The sequence below is a fragment of the Octopus bimaculoides genome, chromosome 23 (assembly GCF_046866305.1).
Source record: "Octopus bimaculoides isolate indiv1 chromosome 23, ASM4686630v1, whole genome shotgun sequence".
Taxonomy (NCBI): domain Eukaryota; kingdom Metazoa; phylum Mollusca; class Cephalopoda; order Octopoda; family Octopodidae; genus Octopus; species Octopus bimaculoides.
This window is the reverse complement of record NC_142950.1, coordinates 12,285,615-12,305,501: the sequence shown is the minus strand read 5'-3', so window position 1 is coordinate 12,305,501 and position 19,887 is coordinate 12,285,615. Positions and strand designations below refer to the sequence as shown.

The 19,887-nt window shown below is 38.3% G+C and overlaps 1 protein-coding gene across 1 annotated transcript in view; it reads left to right on the top strand.

The window, feature by feature from the left end:
• Positions 1-3,688: 3,688 nt before the first annotated feature.
• Positions 3,689-19,887, top strand: part of LOC106883690 (protein wntless homolog) — a 48,877-nt gene continuing 32,678 nt past the window's right edge. The window contains exon 1 of the mRNA XM_052975944.2: positions 3,689-4,626. Coding sequence (XP_052831904.1) covers positions 4,521-4,626 — 106 coding nt within the window. The 5' untranslated portion in view covers positions 3,689-4,520. The remainder of the gene's footprint in view (positions 4,627-19,887) is intronic.

The following is a 19,887-nucleotide window of genomic DNA, read 5'->3' as shown; positions in this document are numbered from 1 at the left end:
CGGCGGGCTTCTTTCAGTTTCCGTCTACCAAATCCACAAATCTTTGATCGACCCGGGTCTATAATAGAAGACACTTGCCCAAGGTGCTACGCAGGAGGACTGTACTTGGAATCATGTGGTTGAGAAGCAAGCTTCTTCCCACACAGCCACGCCTGCCTCTATGCATTGTTAATCATTTTTACAGTAACTCTAGAAAGATATTTTCGTTTTCTACCAACATCAGTAAACAAGCAGAAAACGATAGGGTTAACGAGCTATTATAATTGATATTCATTTATCCAGATAATAGAGATTATACTTTGTTAGCAAAGTAGGCTTATTAGTAAATTTATTATTAGTATGTATAATTTTTCTTCTTTAAACAATGTTAGGGTATGAAAGGATCATTTATCCGTCGTATGAAACCACCGTCCCCATCAAATCCTTAAAAATTATATTTGTAAAAGCAACAAAGTTTAGTTCGCTCAATGCGCCAGTTTATGAGTGATCCTGGTCGGAGGTCCTGCAAGATCTATGACCATAACCCTTTCTTCAAGACCAAAGCCACTGAAAATATTTCGCTTTTGTATTTGGTTTGCAAGATTCTTCATATGAACTCGTACGTTGAACCATATTTTGTTAAATTTCGAGAGGGTCATTATGTCAGTATTAAACACACACACAAGGGTTCTATTTCACTTCTTTATTTGTCAATTGGTTAACTATTTAATCAATTCGTTGATGATTAATCGTTCGGCCAATTAATCAATCAATGAGCTAATCTTGCCAAAATCCTTTCGTCGCCAAACGGAACAATCAGTTAACCAACTGACAAAAAACAACAAAACTATAAAAAAAGCCCCCCCCCCCCCCAAACGAAGAAATGAAATAAAACCAGTACATATGTTTATTATTAGTATAATGACCCTCCCGATATACAACACTGAAAAGAAATTAGATGTAATCAACTGAATGAGAATAAGATTTGTTATTTCGGCTGTGGAAGAACGAAAGACAAAGTCGATTGAGGCAGTTTTGAACGCGACTTATTTTAATACATGCATGGAGATGAAGTCGAAACATAGCGCAGTAGATTCTGTAAGAGAAGCATCAATATTTAGGTTTATGCTGGATGTAGTTCTATATACCGTCTGACCGAGTCATGGTATGAAGAAATGAGTAAAACATGACGCGACATCGTCGACAAGAATTTTTACTCGATACGAAAAAGAGGGAGAGATAAAAAAAAAAGGAGAGAGAGAGAAAAGGTGGGAGATATAAGGGAGAATAAGGAAAGAGATATATGAGAAATAAAGGGAAGTGTAAAAGATATAGAAGGAGAAAAAATCATTGAAGACAAGTAAGCCAGCCGCCCAACCAATCAAGTCAGCTAGGCCGCCCCTCTTTCTTCCATTCAAATCTTTGTTTTTCAAAGAAAAAGAAGGAAAAAAAGAAACATACCAGGACAAACAACCCCTATAGAGATGAAAAATACATAAAATATAAAATGAAAACGTGAAACAAACAGAAAATCATAAAAAATAAAAAAGCAAGTTTGCAAGCAAGTATATAGCAAGCAAGACAAACAAGCCCCGGCACATGCCTGTCCCCTTTGGATAGAAATGGAAGCGTTCTACTTTCCAGTTGATTTTTTTTTCATTGCGCGCAAGAGTGAATGCGAGGGAGGGGGAGGAAGAGAGAGAGAGAGAGAGAGAAAGAGAGAGCAGATAGGGAGGGAGAATTAGTGACACAAAGTGTGAAGAATAGAGAGAGTGGGAGGGATGAAGAGGGAGGAGAGAGACAAAATTTAAGTAAAGTAGAAAGAATATAGGAAAGATATATAAAGAAAAAGCGAAGTATAATGCTAAGAATCCATATAAATAGATAGATAGATAGATAGATATAGAAAGATAGATAGATAGATAGATAGATAGATAGATATAGATAGATAGATAGATAGATAGATATAGATAGATAGATAGATGGATAGATAGATAGATAAATAGATAGATAGATAGATATAGATAGATAGATAGATAGACAGATTGACAGACAGATAGATAGATAGATAGATAGACAGAAAGCTGGCTAAATAGATAAGACAAAGACATTGGTAGTAGAAAGAATATAGAGAAATAAAGGCGAAATAGGCAAAGAATAGACAGACAGGCAGCCATAGATAAGGGAGAGAGAGGAGTAGTGAGAAAGACAGTGTAATAGAGAGAAGAAATTGATAGAGACAGAGAAGGAAGGAGAATATTAGAGAAGATGGGCGAAATAGTGAAAAAGAAAGGTCAGATGCAAAGAGTGGGTAGGATGGAAAGATGTGAATTGAAATGAGAATAATACAGACCAGCAAGGAGAGAGAGAGAGAGAGAATTGTAGGGGGGATCAAGAGGGAAATGTATCATGAGAAGATAAAGTAGGAGAATTGAAGATAAAATTGATGAGGATGAGAGAGACAAAGGAAGGTAAAAGAAAGTGAGAGAAGGGATTGATAAAGAGAGAAGAGGTAAACTGACTTGAAGTTAGAGAGACGGAAGGAAAAAGGTAGAAGTCAGAAAAAATTCTAAGATTGTAAGAGAAAGAGAGCTAGAGAGAGAGGGGAGGGAGGAAGAGAGAGAGGGCAAGAGAGAAAGAACAGGGACTGAAGAAAAACTAAAAAAAGTGAGAGAAAGAAAGTGGAATGAAAGAAATGTGAGAAAAAAGATGAGAAGGAGAAATAGTGGAAGAGAAAAACAGATATAGATAGCGTAAAGGTAGTTAGGAGGGGAAGGAAGAAAAATGATAAACTAAACGAAAAGGAGAAACGGATAGGAGAAGAGGGAAAGAAAAAAAGAGGAAAATGAAAGAGGGAAGAACGATTGAGAAAAGGATGACGAGCAGTATAGGTGTAGAATTGAAGGAAAAGAGAGTTAGACAAAGAAAAAGGGGCAAATAGAAAATGAAAGGAGAGAAAGGGAGAAAGATTAGTATGAGAAGAAACTGAAAGAAAAAAAGGATCGTGAAAAAGTAAAAGTGAGAGACAGAAAGAAAGAACGAGAGAAAAAGAAATAAAATCGAGAGAAAAGCGGTCTGATTAAAAGAATGACGAGAAAGGGAATGTAATGAGACTGAAGGAGAAAAAGGTACAAGGAAAATATAGAGGGGTGGCGAAAGAAATGCCAAAAAAATAAAGATGGAAATAAGAAAAGAAAGTGAAAGGGCGGAAGGAAAATGAGTAAGAAGAAAGAAGAGGGAAGAGGAATAAGAGGAAGAATGAGTAAGAAAAGTGAGAGAGAGAGAGAGAAAGGGAAATGGAAAATAGAGAGTTTGAAACTAGAGTTGAATAGAAATGCAAAGAAATAATAATGAAGTGATAGAGAAAGAAACAAATATATGTACAGAGAAGGAGAGAGAGAGAGAGAGAGACGTAGGCAGATAGAGAAAGAGAGACAGAGAAAGGCCGAGAGAAAGAAGAAAGAGAAAATGGAAAAATAAGGAGTTTACAAATGAGAAATAATGATGACAGAAATAAAGCTGAGGAGACAGAGTAGAAGGAAAAAGTGTTCGGTGGTGAAGAAAGTAATATAGAAATATAGAAAGAAAAAGATATATAAATAGAGAGAGAGAGAGGGAGGGAAAGAGAGAAGGAAACGGAGAAGCAGAGAAAGAGAGAGGAGGAGGGAAAGGGGATGAGGGCGCCACTAGAAGGCTATCGGGTACAAACAATTCCCAACGACGTGCACAGCCGAATGAAGCTAATCGGCCGTCGCTTTGTTGCTTCACTTGCCCCCACTTACTTTTCAACGCTTATATATTTATATATCAGTATATACTACTCATACACAGAGTAAATACTCCATTATATATATATATATATATATTATCTATCTATCTATATATATATAGTTACTAGTTTTTCGACTCCAACGTCCAAAGACTACTCTTCCCACTACATTCTCCGGCTGGATATCCTCTGAACTACTTGCCTGTCCGTGTCGTGCCTTGCCTTGCCCTCTGATTCGCCTTTTGCTTTTTTTCTCTTCATATTATTATTATTGCTATTTCTAAATTACGTATTTTGATCTGCCTTGGCAAGGGTAAAGGCACACTTGGATCACTTATTTCGTCGACATTTAGTCTTGTATACCATCTTCCTTGATACACATCTTATCTGTCTATGTATCTATCTACATACCTATCTCTAAAAAGCAAGGATATATATATGTATACACGTGCAGATACCGATCTTATTAGTACCTTGCTATATAGATGTATATCTGTAATAAATAGTGGTGATAACTATATATGATATATCTACACATATATACTCAACGCATATATACACAAATATAGACAGATGACTATCTAAAAGAATTTCTGGTAAAACGATATATAAATATAGATATATATCGGAATCGAGAACGATAACGATATAGTCGGTGGTGATAAATAATACACACACACACATATATATATATATATCGCTCAGAAATTTATTATTGCTTATATATATATAAATATTATTATTATTAAATACATAAGCAAGACTCGGCAACATGACCGGAGTGGTTCTGGAAACTTTAAGTTGGAGAAAGCTATCCTTTTTAGGGATATGTTTATTCATTGCTCTGGTTATATTCTTCTTAATTGGGGGCCTTATCGGTGAGTATCATCCTTTCGTCTTCTTTTGTATGCTTTATTTTTCTTTCTTTCGTTTCTTCACCGTTTTTTAAAAAATTTATTCTTTGCTTAGCTGAGTGAGCAGGTCAGTTGATCTGTTAGAAACAACAGCTAAATCCCTCCCAAATCACACACGGTTTCTTAAAAAAAAGAGGGTGAAGAAAAGGACTTATTTGATGATGTAGCCTTTAATGATGATGCATATAAAAAGCCGGGACTGTTGCGGTTGGAACGGCTTCGATCATACATCTACGCCATCGGGGTTGAACTGAGGACTGAGAAACAAGAACAGACTTAAGTTTTTTTTTTATTGCGGGGAAAGAAAAAACAAAACAAATGAGCAGAAAAAAAATCAGATGTGGGTCTAGAAATTGATACACATCCGAATGTGCAGAGTTGTTGTTTAACTCTGAGTTTATCGCAAAGTATCTTAGCAAAAACATTCTAGTTGTGATCAATCTTTCTTTTCTCCTTGTATAAATGTGCATACATACATACATATACGTATATGCATATACTCGCGCGCACACACATACACATGATTGTTTACTAATGGTTCCTCCCTTCTAGAAGACGCTAGAGTGTGTTTCGAAAGAGTTTTAACTGCTATTTCTAACACTTAGAACGACTACATTCCTCTTGAAATAATTGAAGTACAACTATATATAATATATATGCGCGCTTGCGTATATACATATACATATACACACACATATATATATATATAATATATGTGTGTGTGCGAAGATTTAAAGGGGCGAGGAGACTTTCTCGCAAATTTAGAATAATCGAGAAAAAGAAAAAATGTTATCTTTTCAAAATTATTTTACAAGTATGCGGAAAGAAAAACTCATTTATAGCGAATGTTTTTTTTATTAAAAGGTTTCCATTTAACTACCTGTATACTATCTATCATTCGACCTAACTACTCGTAAAAACTTAACAGTTGCAATATATATATATATATATATATATATATATATATATATTATTAAAAGCAAGTGCGCGCGGACTTTTGTACATATTGCAATTATTAAAAACAAGGCAATTTTGGTTAAAATATCACGATAATGACTAACCAAAAGAATGTCAAAATCAAAATGAAAACATTACTGCAAAGATATATATAGGCCTATATAAATATTTGCTATACATTTGCCGTGTCTGGTGGCATTTCCTGTTAAATTCGAGTTTAAGATTTTGGAATAAATAGTTGTAATTAAATGACGGCGCGACCCGATTTCGAAACCGTTTCTAATCCTTTAACATCGGTTGTCTTAATGTTCGAAAAGAAATGCTTTAGACGGACACCTCCTGATTTTATTTCCTATATATATATATATATATATATATTTATCCTCGTGTATAAATTCTATATAAATCTGGTTATATTTATGTATGGGAATTTATACATACATTTTTACACACACTCGTACTCACTTTAATATATGTATATTATACTAGGGTGTATCTATATATCTATCTTCATTTCCTGTTATTAATTATTTACCAGTAATATATTGAATTGATCCGTGTGACCAAACGATACTTTCAAAAATTATAAGTATTTGTGTATATCTTTCTCTCTCTGCTTAATTTTCCTCTCTGTTAGATCTCTCTCTGTATGTCCTCTCCTTCTTGGAACCTCATTCCATGTTAGTCTTTAAAATGTTTATTTTGATTACATACACACATACTCACAAACAACGTCCCCTGACTTTTCTGTCAGTTTGGCCACCTGTTGTTTGTTTATCTGGTTTTGTCCGTCGCCTGTCTACCTGTCTTAACCGTCTGCCCTAGTCTATCTTTGTCCAGTTCGTGCGTGTCTGTCTACCAACCTTTGGTCATCCAACTCTTTGCGTATCTTGGTTCTGTTTGTCAGTCAATTTAGACTTGTCAGTCCGTTAACCGTCCGTCCAGCACTGTCTACCTAGCCCTTTTCATCTGTCTGATGTCTACCTATGTCCATCGGTATGCCTATCTACCAAATCCTCTCCGTCTGTCTACCAAATTCTGTTACTCTGTCTGTTAAGCCCTCTCTTTCTGTCCATCTTCCTTGTCTTCTCTGTTCATCTGTCTGTCTACTTAGACCTGTCTTCCTCTGACTACTTAACCTTGATTGTCTGTCTATTTAGTCCCGCCTCCTCCCTCCAACTGTCTGCTCATCTGTCTATCTAGCTCAGTCTGTCCATCTTTCTACCTAGTCCGGTCCATTTTTTGTCTACCTACTCCTGTCTGTCTACCTAGTTTTCGATCTCTCTCCATGTCTACCAAGTTTTCTTCCCTGTCTACCTAATCGTGCCTGACCGTTTCTCTACCTAATCCTCGGTGACCGACTGTTTACCCAGTCTGGTCTGTCCGTTAGTCTATCCAATCCGAACTTCTGCTGTCTACCTGGTTCTGTCTGACTCCCTATCCTTGTCTGCCCGCCTGTCTACCTGTATGCTTCTCTTTATATATACATACCGTCAGTCTTTGGTCTAAAAAAAACTACCTTGTATCTTTCTAACTCGCACACACACACACACACACACACACACACACACACACACTTATCAAGCACAGACATGCAATGTCCATTGATTCCTTGAGGAAATGTTAACAAAGGAAAAAGTTTCATTCATTCACTCCTGTGCAAACAAAACATATATGAATGAGTATATTTGTGTGTCAGTTGCATTTGGATGTCTGTGTGTCTGTTTGTTTGTTTGTTTCATTTATTTTTCAATATGACCAAGTGGGAGGGGGTAATTCCTCAGGAATGCTTTCTGAAAGAAATATATAGTCAGTATAGGGGACTAGCTTAATATACTTGATATCTTCAAATTAACTATATGTATTTACATTGATTAGCGTGTTGGTGTGTTGTGTATGTGTCTATATACACACACATGCATTAATCTGTCTAGACTTTACTTTAATCTTGTTTTCAGCTCTTAAATTCCCACACGTACACAATGGCAGGTTAGCTTCGTCTAGTCATGTTTGACACATACACATATTTATATATATATATTCATACATACAAACAAATTCTCACCAATAATGATTGCACTTCACCCTCTCCCTCAGAAGTGCACGCAATCACGCATAAATGCACACATTGTATTCTCAAACGCAAACTCTACTGTACCACACGTTTGTTTTAAATTACATATCAAATCTCTGTAATGTTTATTTCACGCACACACAAACTTATTGGTCTGTATTCACACATGGACTTATCTGTCAATTGCGCTGCTTCATACTCATATTGGGACTTCTACCAACGAGGAAACTGCTGCCTAGTTGCTCCGTCCGTTGGAAACCATAGCCGAATCCCCCATCAAACAACACTCTACTACTACATTGGGCAATGAAAAGATGTGGATAACGAATAAGATTGCATTTGTGATTGCTGGAATACCTTTGATCCTAAGTTCTGTTAAGTCGAAGTGACCTAGGGCTAAACTATAACAACAGCAATAACAATAACCCCAGCAACTACAATACTCACACAAACCATCGAGTGAGCTAAACTTGGTCGATCGACCTGCTAGATATAGAAGTCAAAATCTCTTCCAAGATTAAAGAAGAATACATATAATCGGTTATATTTCCAGAGGGATATCCTTGGCTGGAATGTTTTTAATGTTAAGTCTGGTCAATCGAGGTTGAACTGGAACTAAAACAGCTACAGCAAACACATTCTTTATCATTCACGCTTTAACGTCCACTCTTCCACGTTTGCATGGGTTATAAGGAATTTGTTGAGGTAGATTTTCTACAGCTTGGATGCCCTTCCTGTCGTTGTCCCTCACCCGTTTCCGAGCAAGGTAATATTTCCCCCATTGCCAAACATGCTTTTCTTTATGGAAGACTGGAACAAACAACCTCGCATGTACTATGGTGATAATGCTCATTTACAACCGTCACATGATGTTTAGACAAAGGTGCACACACACACACACACACACACGCACGCACGCACGCATACACACATACATACATAAGTACATATATATGTACCAATTAATTTACGTCCCAGAAACTTAGCAGTTCAGCAAAAGAAATTGAAAGAATACATACTAGGCTTGAAAAAATAAATACTGGGGGTTGATTTGTTCAAACCCTTCAAGACAGTGCCCCAGCATGTCTGCAGTCCTGTGAAACAGATAAAAGATATAGAATGAAAAATAGCATTGGAAATGGAATCGAATTATTGCTTGGTTTGGGAAATTAGCAGGATTCTCTGCTCCCTTATTGTTCACAGTCTTAAAAAGCTTTCTGTCAATTGACATCTTTTGAATGTGTGTGACCTGAAGCTTAGCTTCGGACAAAATTGTTAAAACAAAATGGTATGCAAGCAGCTATCAAAACCTTATCTTCTACTTGTTTCAGTCCTTTGACTGTGGCCATGCTGGGCCACTGCCTTGAAGGATTTTAGTCAACCCCAGGGCTTACTTTTTTAAACCTAGTACTTATTCTATCAGTTTCTTTTGCCGAATTGCTGAGTTACAGGGATGTATTAACATAACAACACTGGTTGTCAAGCAGTGATGTGGGGACAAACACAGACACACACACACACACACAGGTGAGCATGTAAGTGCCAAACAAGGGGGGGGGGAAATAGTACTTGAATACCAAAGGTAGAGTAATATACTTTTTATTAATCTATCTATCTAGGTCGTCCCTCAGGACGCCCCAAGACTGTTTCCACACGTTTTCCCCACTCATCTTGATCTTCCATAATGGTCCTCAGTTCCTGTACCCTTTCCATACCAGTATCCTCCAGCAAGTTGTTGATATAGGTCGTCTTCCTCCTTCCTCTCTTGGTTCTTCCTTCTGTTGGTTGCCAGAGCACTAGCTTGTTAGCAATTTCATCGGTGTGTCTGATGCAGTGTCCAGCTAACCTCATCCTTCTATGCTGTATCTTCAATGTTATTTTTGGTAGTCCCAGGTACAAGTCGGCGTTTGTTGTATGACTCTTCTGGGAGACACTGAGTGCCGTTCTAAGCATCCTCGTATAACAACCGTCCAACTGCTTCTTCAACACTTTAGTAAGGATTGTACAGTAACACAAAGAAAACAGAGCTGCGAGTATTCAACCTAGAAATGCCTGTGACAGTGAAAGTGAGAGATGGTAAGTCGCTGAAGGCAGTTGAAAATTTCAAATACTTTGGTGCGTGGACACAAAGTACTGAAAAAGACATCATAGCAAGGAAAGCTCTTTCCTGGAGCGTATACCATAAATTGAGAAAGGTATGGAGTTCAAAGTTAGCAAGGAAATTGAAAGTGAGGTTGTTTCTGGCAACAATGGAGTCTGTTCTTTTTACTAAAGCTGCAAAATTAAGGGCTCTTTACAGTTTCCATCTACTAAATCGACTTGCAAGGTTTTGGTATGCTGGAGGCTATAGGGAAAGACACTTGCCGAAGATGCCACACAATGGGATTGAACTCGGAACCATGTGGTTGGGAAGCAAGCTTCTTGCCACACCTGCACCTTCATTTTAATTCCTTAAAACTGTTTGGAAACACATGCTTATCATTAGAGCCTGGTTATTTTCTCTCTTCACTAACACAAAACAAGATAGCACAGGTACAAGTCTTAATTCTATAGTAAGGATTAGTTTTATTATTCTTAAGTCAAAACCATATTTACCAAACTAGTTTAGTTAGTTTAGTTAGTTTTCTAGAAAAGACAGCATTAGTTGAAAAATCATTTAAAAACACCATGATCTTGGCTACAAAAAGATAACTTGAAAAAATCGTGAAATGTACAGACAACAGCTTCATACACATACCTCAACATTTGTGGTGCTTTATTACAACATTTATTATATTTATAGCCGGGTTCTAACCCGGGTCACAGCAACAAGGTCTACCCTGCAAAACTTTTCAGTCCATCATCACTACTTTGAGGTCCTTGATACATTCTAGGCAATGTCTGTGGTCAAGTTGTTGATGTAAGTGTGATGATGTTTGCCTCGTCTTACATCCCCATGAAGTAGGTTCCACAAGATTAATTTGGATGCTTCCAGTTCAGGGTGGTGCATGAAGTGACCAGATAGTCGCAGCCATCTTTGCCTGATTTTCTTGCTAACTTTCAGCAGGTTTCCTTAAAGGCATTCATTTGTCATATGTTTACTGCCATTTCACATTTAGGGCCATTCGTAGCATCCTTGTGTAGCATCCATTTATTCCTTTTAATAATTTCTTTGTCAGTGTCCATGTTTTATCACCATAATAAGCACTGATTTGATAGTTGCAGTGAACAGCTTGATTTTGATTTTCATTGCAACAGTCTGAAATTATTTTTGCCTGATTGTTGTTGACATCATTGATGTTAACACAATCCCAATCAATCATATCATTGTCATCATTTCAACATCCACCTTTCCTTGCTTGCATGGCTCAGATGGAATTTGCTTATGAAGATTTTCTGTGACCCGATGCTCTTCTTGTTGCCTACCCTCACCCATTTCCAAGCAATGTAATACTTCCCCATGGCTGGACATGTTTTCACAGCAGATTGGAATCAAAAGACACTGCTTGTATGAGGGTGATGCTCATTTACAATTATCTTAATGCAAGGAAACACAAACATATGCATACACACGCATACATATCATCTTCATCATTATATTAACATCTGTTATTCCATGCTTGCATGGGTTGGACGGAGTTTATTGAAGCAGAATGTCAGTGATTAGGTGTCCTTCCTGTTGTCTTGCCTTACCTGTTTCCAAGTAAGGTAATATTTTCCCCTGACCAGACTGTTTTTGCTGAATATTGGAAATGAATGACATTGATATTTATATATCAATCATCATCACCATCATCATCATTTAAAGTGCGTTTTCCATGGGTTGGACAGTTTGGCTTGAGCTGGCAAGCTGCTCCAAGTTCCAGTCTGATTTGGCTGAATACCCTTCCTGATGTTAACCATTTTACAGTGTGTGCTGGGTGTTTTTAATGTGGTGCCAGCATGAGACTCTCATGTTGGCACCAGCACAAGTCCTTCTGTGGCACTGGCATGAGTGCTATATATATATATATATATATATATATATATATATATATATATATATATCATCATCATCATCATCATCATCATCATCATCATCATCATCGTTTAACGTCCGCCTTCCATGCTAGCATGGGTTGGACGATTTGACTGAGGACTGGTGAAACCGGATGGCAACACCAGGCTTCAATCTAATTTGGCAGAGTTTCTACAGCTGGATGCCCTTCCTAACGCCAACCACTCAGAGAGTGTAGTGGGTGCTTTTACGTGTCACCCACACGAAAACGGCCACGCTCATATATATATATATATATATTTATACACACACATAACAGGCTTCATTCAGTTTCTGTCTACCAAATGCACTTACTTACATGGCTTTGATCAGTCCAGGGTGATAGTAGAAGACTGCAGCGCAGTAAACATGAAACCATGGGGTTGCAAAATGAACTTCTTAACTACATAGCCACATGTATACTTTCACTGGAAACTGGACTATGGAATAAATTGAATGAGCTGTGGAATTCTTTTGCAGAACAATGCAGTAAATGCTACAGTGAGAACAACTGATCCAAACATTCCAAACATATTTCCACATTACCATTTCTAAATCTCACAACATGAGATCTTCAGCAACAGTACTTTCGAGTAAAGATTGTTTGCCAACATAACATGGCAATCCTGGTTTAGGACAAATGTTGCTGTAATTTACCCCAGGAGACATCGTCTCCAGCTGGTTATATGACATGATCTGTGTCCTTATATTTTCGAACAAGGGAATCTATAAATCAGTGACTAGTTGTCACTTTGAAAACTATATATTTTGAACGGCAATTTGGCAGTGCCACCTCTAGCCGAACAATTCTGTGCTGATGAAGAGAAATAACCCAGAAATCGTGGTACACAGATATTGTTTTGAGCTGAGTGGGGGTGCTAGATTCCCTTGTTTGAAAATATAAGGACACAGATTTACTGGACTATGGAATAAATTGAATGAGGTGTGGAATTCTTTTGCAGAACAATGCGGTAGATGCAACAGTGAGAACAACTGATCCAAACATATTTCCACATTACTATTTTCCACATATTCAATAAGTGTTCAATCTTGATTCTTAACATTAAGAACACCTGTCTTCGTCTTGTTTTTCTGTAAATTTCAACTATATATATGTGTATGCATATATATATATATATATATATATATATATATATATATATATATATATATATATCTATATATATATATGTGTATATATATATATATATATATATATATCTATATATATATATATATATATGTGTGTATGTATATATATACACACACACACACACTACAGGCTTCTTTCAGTTTCCGTTTACCAAATCCATTAACAAGACTTTGGTTGGCCTAGGACTATAATAGAAGATACTTGGCCAAGATGTGCCGTGCAGTGGGTCGAACCAGATACCACACAGCTATGTCTGTGTTTACACCTTGCTTAAAACTGTTAGTCTTGTGCCAAAATTTGAAACAATTTTTATTAGGAACAGATTGGTTCAGATGAAATGTTGTTTGGCTTTCAACCAGGAAGAGTTACCATTGATGCTGTATCCCTCCTTAAAGTTATCTCTACAGATTTTCTTTAGAGATTATAGCCATCTCTGAATTTGTTATGATGTTTCCTATTCAAGACACTTGATATAAACAAGCAATGAAATCTTGGGCTGAATATGAACTGCTTTAACCTTTTAGAGTTCAAATTACCCTGTCAAATGTAATGCTTATTTATTTGTGTTGTTTTGAATTAATCTCGTATTATCTCATAGCTTTGAGATTTTGATGTTATTGTCTATTTTTAGATCAACATTGTAGGATAGGTGTAAGAGGTTAGATCAGACCAGTTTGAACATAAAACAGGAAGAATATTTGGGCTGGATATGGTTGGATTAAATGCTAAAGGGTTAACGATCTTGGGCCACTAATCCTTATGTTTCAGCTGATTTCCCTGTCTTCATATCATTAATCCTGTATTTACTATACTGTTGTCAATGGCCATATCCAGCCAGAATATTTTAGTTGTTTTATGTACAAATAGGCGCAGGAGTGGCTGTGTGGTAAGTAGCTTGCTTACCAACCACATGGTTCTGGGTTCAGTCCCACTATGTGGCACCTTGGGCAAATGTCTTCTACTATAGCCTCGGGCCGACCAAAGCCTTGTGAGTGGATTTGGTAGATGGAAACTGAAAGAAGCCCGTCGTATATATGTATATATATATGTATGTGTGTATATGTTTGTGTGTCTGTGTTTGTCCCTCCAACTTCGCTTGACAACTGATGCTGGTGTGTTTACGTCCCCGTAACTTAGCGGTTCGGCAAAAAGAGACCGATAGAATAAGTACTAGGCTTACAAAGAATGAGTCCTGGGGTCGATTTGCCTGACTAAAAGGCAGTGCCCCAGCATGGCTGCAGTCAAATGACTGAAACAAGTAAAAAAGAGTAAAACTGACCAGACCCAGCCTTTCACACTTACCCTACAATCTCATTCTAAAAATAAACACTCACATCATCGAAATCTTGAAGCTACAACGTAATACATGATTAAACTCTTTAGTATTTTAACCAGGCATATCCAGCCTACAAATCTGCTTTATGTTCAAACTGGCCAGATCCGACCTTTTACAATCATTTAAAAAAAAAACAAAAAAACATTACAATCACATCATTTAAATCATGATATTACCAAAAAAATGCATGATTAATTCAAAACTGAGAGTAAATAAGTATTACATTTGATGGAATAATCTGAATACTGAAGAGTTAATTCAAAGCAATTTGCAGAAATAAGCCTTACATTTGACAGGTTAATATGAATGTTAAAGTGCTAATGGCCAGTCACTTTTGGATCTGATTAGAGTAGACTCTCTCTTTCTTTGTGTATTCTCTACACTCATCAACTGTTTGTGGTAGCTCTTCTGTACCTGTTTTTACATCAGTAAAAGCAAGCCTACCATTGTCATTTTGTTCAGACGTCTCTCCAGCTTTATCACTGTTCTCTCTTGTACACTGCCTTGCAATCCAAAGTACCTCACACCTCTGATCTTCATGTGTTGTACAATATGTGCAACCTCTTTCTGTCCTTGCTAACTTGGCATCTAGTTTCTCTTTTAGCTTTTTATTGCTATCCCCACACCCTGCCTTAATAATAATAATAAGAGCACTCATAGAACACAAACTTCCCACTAAGGCAACACCAACGTCCTCTCAACGATTAACCAGAGATGATTATTAAAATGAGAATATCTGAAATAAATTCGACTGCTCTCAAAAACGAGAATACAAAAAATGAACTCAACCACTCTCAAAAATTGAGTAAAAAAAACAGGAAAGAATAATACCGAATCCTTGTCTGGTACCAGATTGATCCTAAAATCTAATCAGTTCGTGCCAGTCATGAGGCCAAACATCCCTGAAAGCTTCATCTGAATCCATCCAGCAGTTCTTGTGATATCTTGCCACGGACAAACAAACACGACTGAAAACAATACCCCTTCCTTCACTAAATTGGAGGTAATAATAATCCTTTCTACTATAGGCACAAGGCCTGAAATTTTGTGGGAGGGGATGAGTCGCTTTAACTGACCCCAGTGTTTCACTGGTACTTAATATGTCGACCCCGAAAGGATGAAAGGCGAAGTCGACCTTGGCGGAATTAGAACTCAGAACATAGTGGCAGACAAAACATCGCTAAGCATTTCGCCCGGCGTGCTAACGATTCTGCCACCTTGCTGCAATAATAATAATAACAATAACAATAATAATAATAATCCTTTTTACTACAGGCACAAGGCCTGACATTTTTGGGGAGGGGACTAGTCGATTACATCGACTCCCGTGTTTCACTAGTACTTAATTTATCAACCCCAAAAGAATAAAATGCAAAGTCAACTTTGGCGGAATTTGAACTGAGAACACAGCGACAGGCGAAATACCGCCAAGCATCTCGTCCAGCATGCTAACAATTCCGCCAGCTCGCCGCCTTAATAATAATAAAGAAGCGATCGGGCCTGAACTTGGGTTAAACAACAACCAAAAATTATAATAGAAGCGATCAGACCTGACCTTGGGTTAAACAACAGCAGCCGGTAGACTACTACTTAACATATTGTATATCTGACAATGTATCAGTCGGTCTTTTGGCTAAGATCAAAGTGTGGTATATTTAATGTAAACCTGTCTGATCATCTTCAGACAACACCGCTACCATTAAACATGCTCCTTCTAAATATCTTGATATGATTGTGTGCGCGCGTGCGCATTGTTGGCGGTCGAGATCTTATTGGTATCTCCGCCTCTCTGTCATCTCTATTGTCTATTTCTCATGTTACTTTCTCCTCTCTCTATCTATTCTCTGTCTATGATTCGCGTATACGATAGGCTTCTTTTGAGTTTCTTCTCACGAATCCACTGACAAGACTTTGGTCAGGCTAGGTCCACAGAAGATGCTTGCTTATGGTGTCGCGCAGTGGGATTGAACCCTCAAACCACGTGCTTGGGAAGTGAACTTCTGACACAGCCATGCTTGCGTCTTGCATTGTATAACACACTCGCATCCACATTCACTCGTGTCTGGTGTCATATACTAATACCGAAAAATCTGTGACGTCATTTGTGAATATGTGACATTGTTTCTTCTGCTTGATAGAGGCGAACAGTTACAGATTGTGTTACTAGACGCTCGGGAAAGGAAAGAGAGAGTATGACGTTTCGAGCAGAGCTCTTCGTCGGAAACAAGGAAAGTCCAAAGAAGGGAAAAACGGAGGAAGAAAAAATCGCCACCGATGTCCACGAGGTTACATTATATATATATATATGTGTGTGTCTGTCTCCCCCAACATCGCTTGACAATCGATGCTGGTTTGTTTACGTCTCCGTAACTTAGCGGTTCGTCAAAAGAGACCTATAGAATAAATACTAGGCTTATAAAGAATTTACTCGACTAAAGGCAGTGTTCCAGTATGGCCGCAGTCAAATGTCTGAAGAACAAAAGAATAATATATAGGCATATGTATGGAAGAGATCAGGACTGACCGAGGGCTAAACGAGAACAGCAGCCGGACTACTCTGACAATGTATCTTTTGGCTAAGATCAAAGGCGTGTATATATATACGACAACGTGGGTTCCAGTTGATCCGATCAACGGAACAGCCTCCTCGTGAAATTAACGTGGCTGAGCACTCCACAGACACATGTACCCTTGGAGATTCAGCGTGACACAGAGTGTGACAAGGCTGGTCCTTTGAAATACAGGTACAAAAGAAACAGGAAGTAAGAGTGAGAGAAAGTTGTGGTAAAAGAGTACAACAGGGTTCGCCACCATTCCCTGCCGGTGCCTCGTGGGGCTTTAGATGTTTTCGCTCAATAAACACTCACAACGCCTCGTCTGGGAATCGAAACCGCGAGTCCGCTGCCCTAACTACTGGGCCATTGTGCCTCCACATAGGCAATCTATAAAATTAGACATAATGCTCTTTTACTTGTTTCAGTCATTTGACTGTGGCCATGCTGGAGCACCGCCTTTAGTCGAGCAAATCGACCCCAGGACTTATTCTTTGTGAGCCTAGTACTTATTCTATCGGTCTTCTTTGCCGAACCGCTATGTTACGGGGACGTAAACACACCAGCATCGGTTGTCAAGCGATGTTGGGGGGACAAACATATACAGACACACACACATACATATTTACACATATACGACGGGCTTCTTTCAGTTTCCGTCTACCAAATCCACTCACAAGTCTTTGGTCGGCCCGAGGCTATAGTAGAAGATACTTGCCCAATGTGCCACGCAGTGGGACTGAACCCGGGACCATGTGGTTGGTAAGCAAGTTATTTACTACACAGCCACTCATGCTGCTAACAAATAACCAATTGTTAGAATTCGATATACTGATGCTTTGAAACTATAGGGATACTACACAAGCACTCAGCTCTGAAAGAGCACTGCTTGTCGTAGCAGAAACAACCGTAAGCTGTTCTTTTGTCATTCATTAATTGATAAGTGCGTATACACACATTCACGCTCACTAGAATGACATGTTCTTAAGTGTATTTTAATCCAGGTTTGTTTGCTAGTACCATTGATGTCTTGAAGCACACCGCACCCTCGACACACATTTTGCCCTCTCTCTCTCTTTCTCTCTCAAACACACACACATACTCACACGCAGATATACATACACACATGGCTCCACTTCCATCGTTCCCGTCTGTCTATATTTACTATATTTACTTCCTCAACCTATAAAGCTACGTACGATAGTCCCTTTTCATACAAGCCATGTTTTTTTATTTTATCATTTTTTTTGCGAACTTAATCCAGTCTCAACCAGCCCCTGGCGCCAATCCAATTCCTTCCTGCAGCAGGCAACATTCTTTCTAGGCTTTTCTGTGAATGGAAAAAAATCTAACGTAGCACCCCTCCCTCTCTCACCCTCTCTTCTTCCTTTCTCTCACCTTTTCTCTCCCTTCTCTTATATATTTCTCACACTCTATCTTTATCTTTCCCTATCTTCCTCTCCCCTATCTTTTTCTTTCCTCTCTCCCCTCTCTGTTTCTCTCTCTTCCTCCCTACAGCTCTCACCTTTTCTCTCCCTCTGCCGCTTTCCCTCTCCTTCCCCATCTCTCTCTCTCTCTCTCTCTCTCTCTCTCTCTCCCTTTCACACACCTGTTAATTTTTACGCATTCTTTTCTTCATGTTAACAAAAGATCCTCCAGGGGCGGTGAGCTGGCAGAATCGTTACCAGGTTGGGCAAAATGCGTTTTGTCCATCTTTACGTTTTGAGTTCAAATGATGCCGAGGTCGACTTTGCCTTTCATCCTAAATACCAGTTGAAAACTGGGATCAATATAATCGACTTAGCCCTCCCCACCCCAATTGCTGGCCTTGTCCCAAAATTTAAAATCAATTAAAGAGTCTCTGACATGATCACTAGACCTGTTAAAAATAGCAGCCAAATCAGCCTCATATCAATCAGGTCTTCAAGCCTGTGATACAGGAACTTGTACTTGATCGCTTGGCTTGCTAGAAATAACAGCCAAATTTTCCTCTAATGACATTTCCCCACTTTTTTTTTTTTTTTAAAAAAGGACACGTGTTGAGATTTCTTTGTAAGTACAGAAAAAATGGGATGGTCACGGTTGGAAAACCTTTGATTATATGTCTGTGTCTGTTTGATCACAGCTGACCTAGGGCTAAACAGTTACAGCCGTCTGATTTATGTGACTGTGTGGTTTACAAGATGTCTTAAAAGCAGCAGCCAAATCATATGCTGTCTAAACAAAACAGTATACATGGAGTAATGTAGTCCTAGATACATTTGTCATGCGAGAAAAAATTCCCAGGATGGTCATCAGATGTTCAGGTCACTTGCCAGAAGGTGGTGTGACATGAGTAAAATAACTGTCATTATTAATCTAGTGTTAAAGGTGGCCAGCTAGCAGAATCATTAGCACGGCGGGCGAAATGCTTAGTGGTATTTCATCTGTCTTTGTGTTCTGAGTTCAAATCCCGCCAAGATCCACTTTGCCTTTCATCCTTTCAGGGTCAATAAAACAAGTACCAGTTGAGCACTGGGGTCGATGTAATCGATTCATCCCCTCCTCCAAATTTCAGGCCTTGTGCTTATAATACAGGGTGTCCACAAGGTCTGGGTACATGGAGTAAATAGAATCATAACATAAACAATTAAATATAAGAAATAATAATTTCTTAAAGTATGTGTTAATCTCCATGTACCCAGACTTTGTGGACACCCTGTAGAAAGGATTATCAATCTAGTGATAAGATGGTGAGCTGGCAGAATGGTTAGCATGCTAGGCAAAATGCTTAGGCGGCATTTCATGTCTGTGTGTTCTGAGTTCAAATTCTGACGAGGTCAACTTTACCTTTCATCCGTTTGGCGTTGATAAAATAAGGTCCAGTTGAGCACTAGGGTTGATGTAATTGACTCACACCCTTCCCCAAAATTGCAGGCCTTGTGCCAAAATTCGAAGCCATTATTAGTCTGGTGTTTACAACATTTTGATGGAAGGTTTCGATTTAGATCACTTTAACCCTTTGGTTACCATATTTCTATTGAAATGTGCTGCCTCCCTCTTTACTCTTTACTCTTTTACTTGTTTCAGTCATTTGACTGTGGCCATGCTGGAGCACCGCCTTTAGTTGAGCAAATCAACCCCGGGACTTATTCTTTG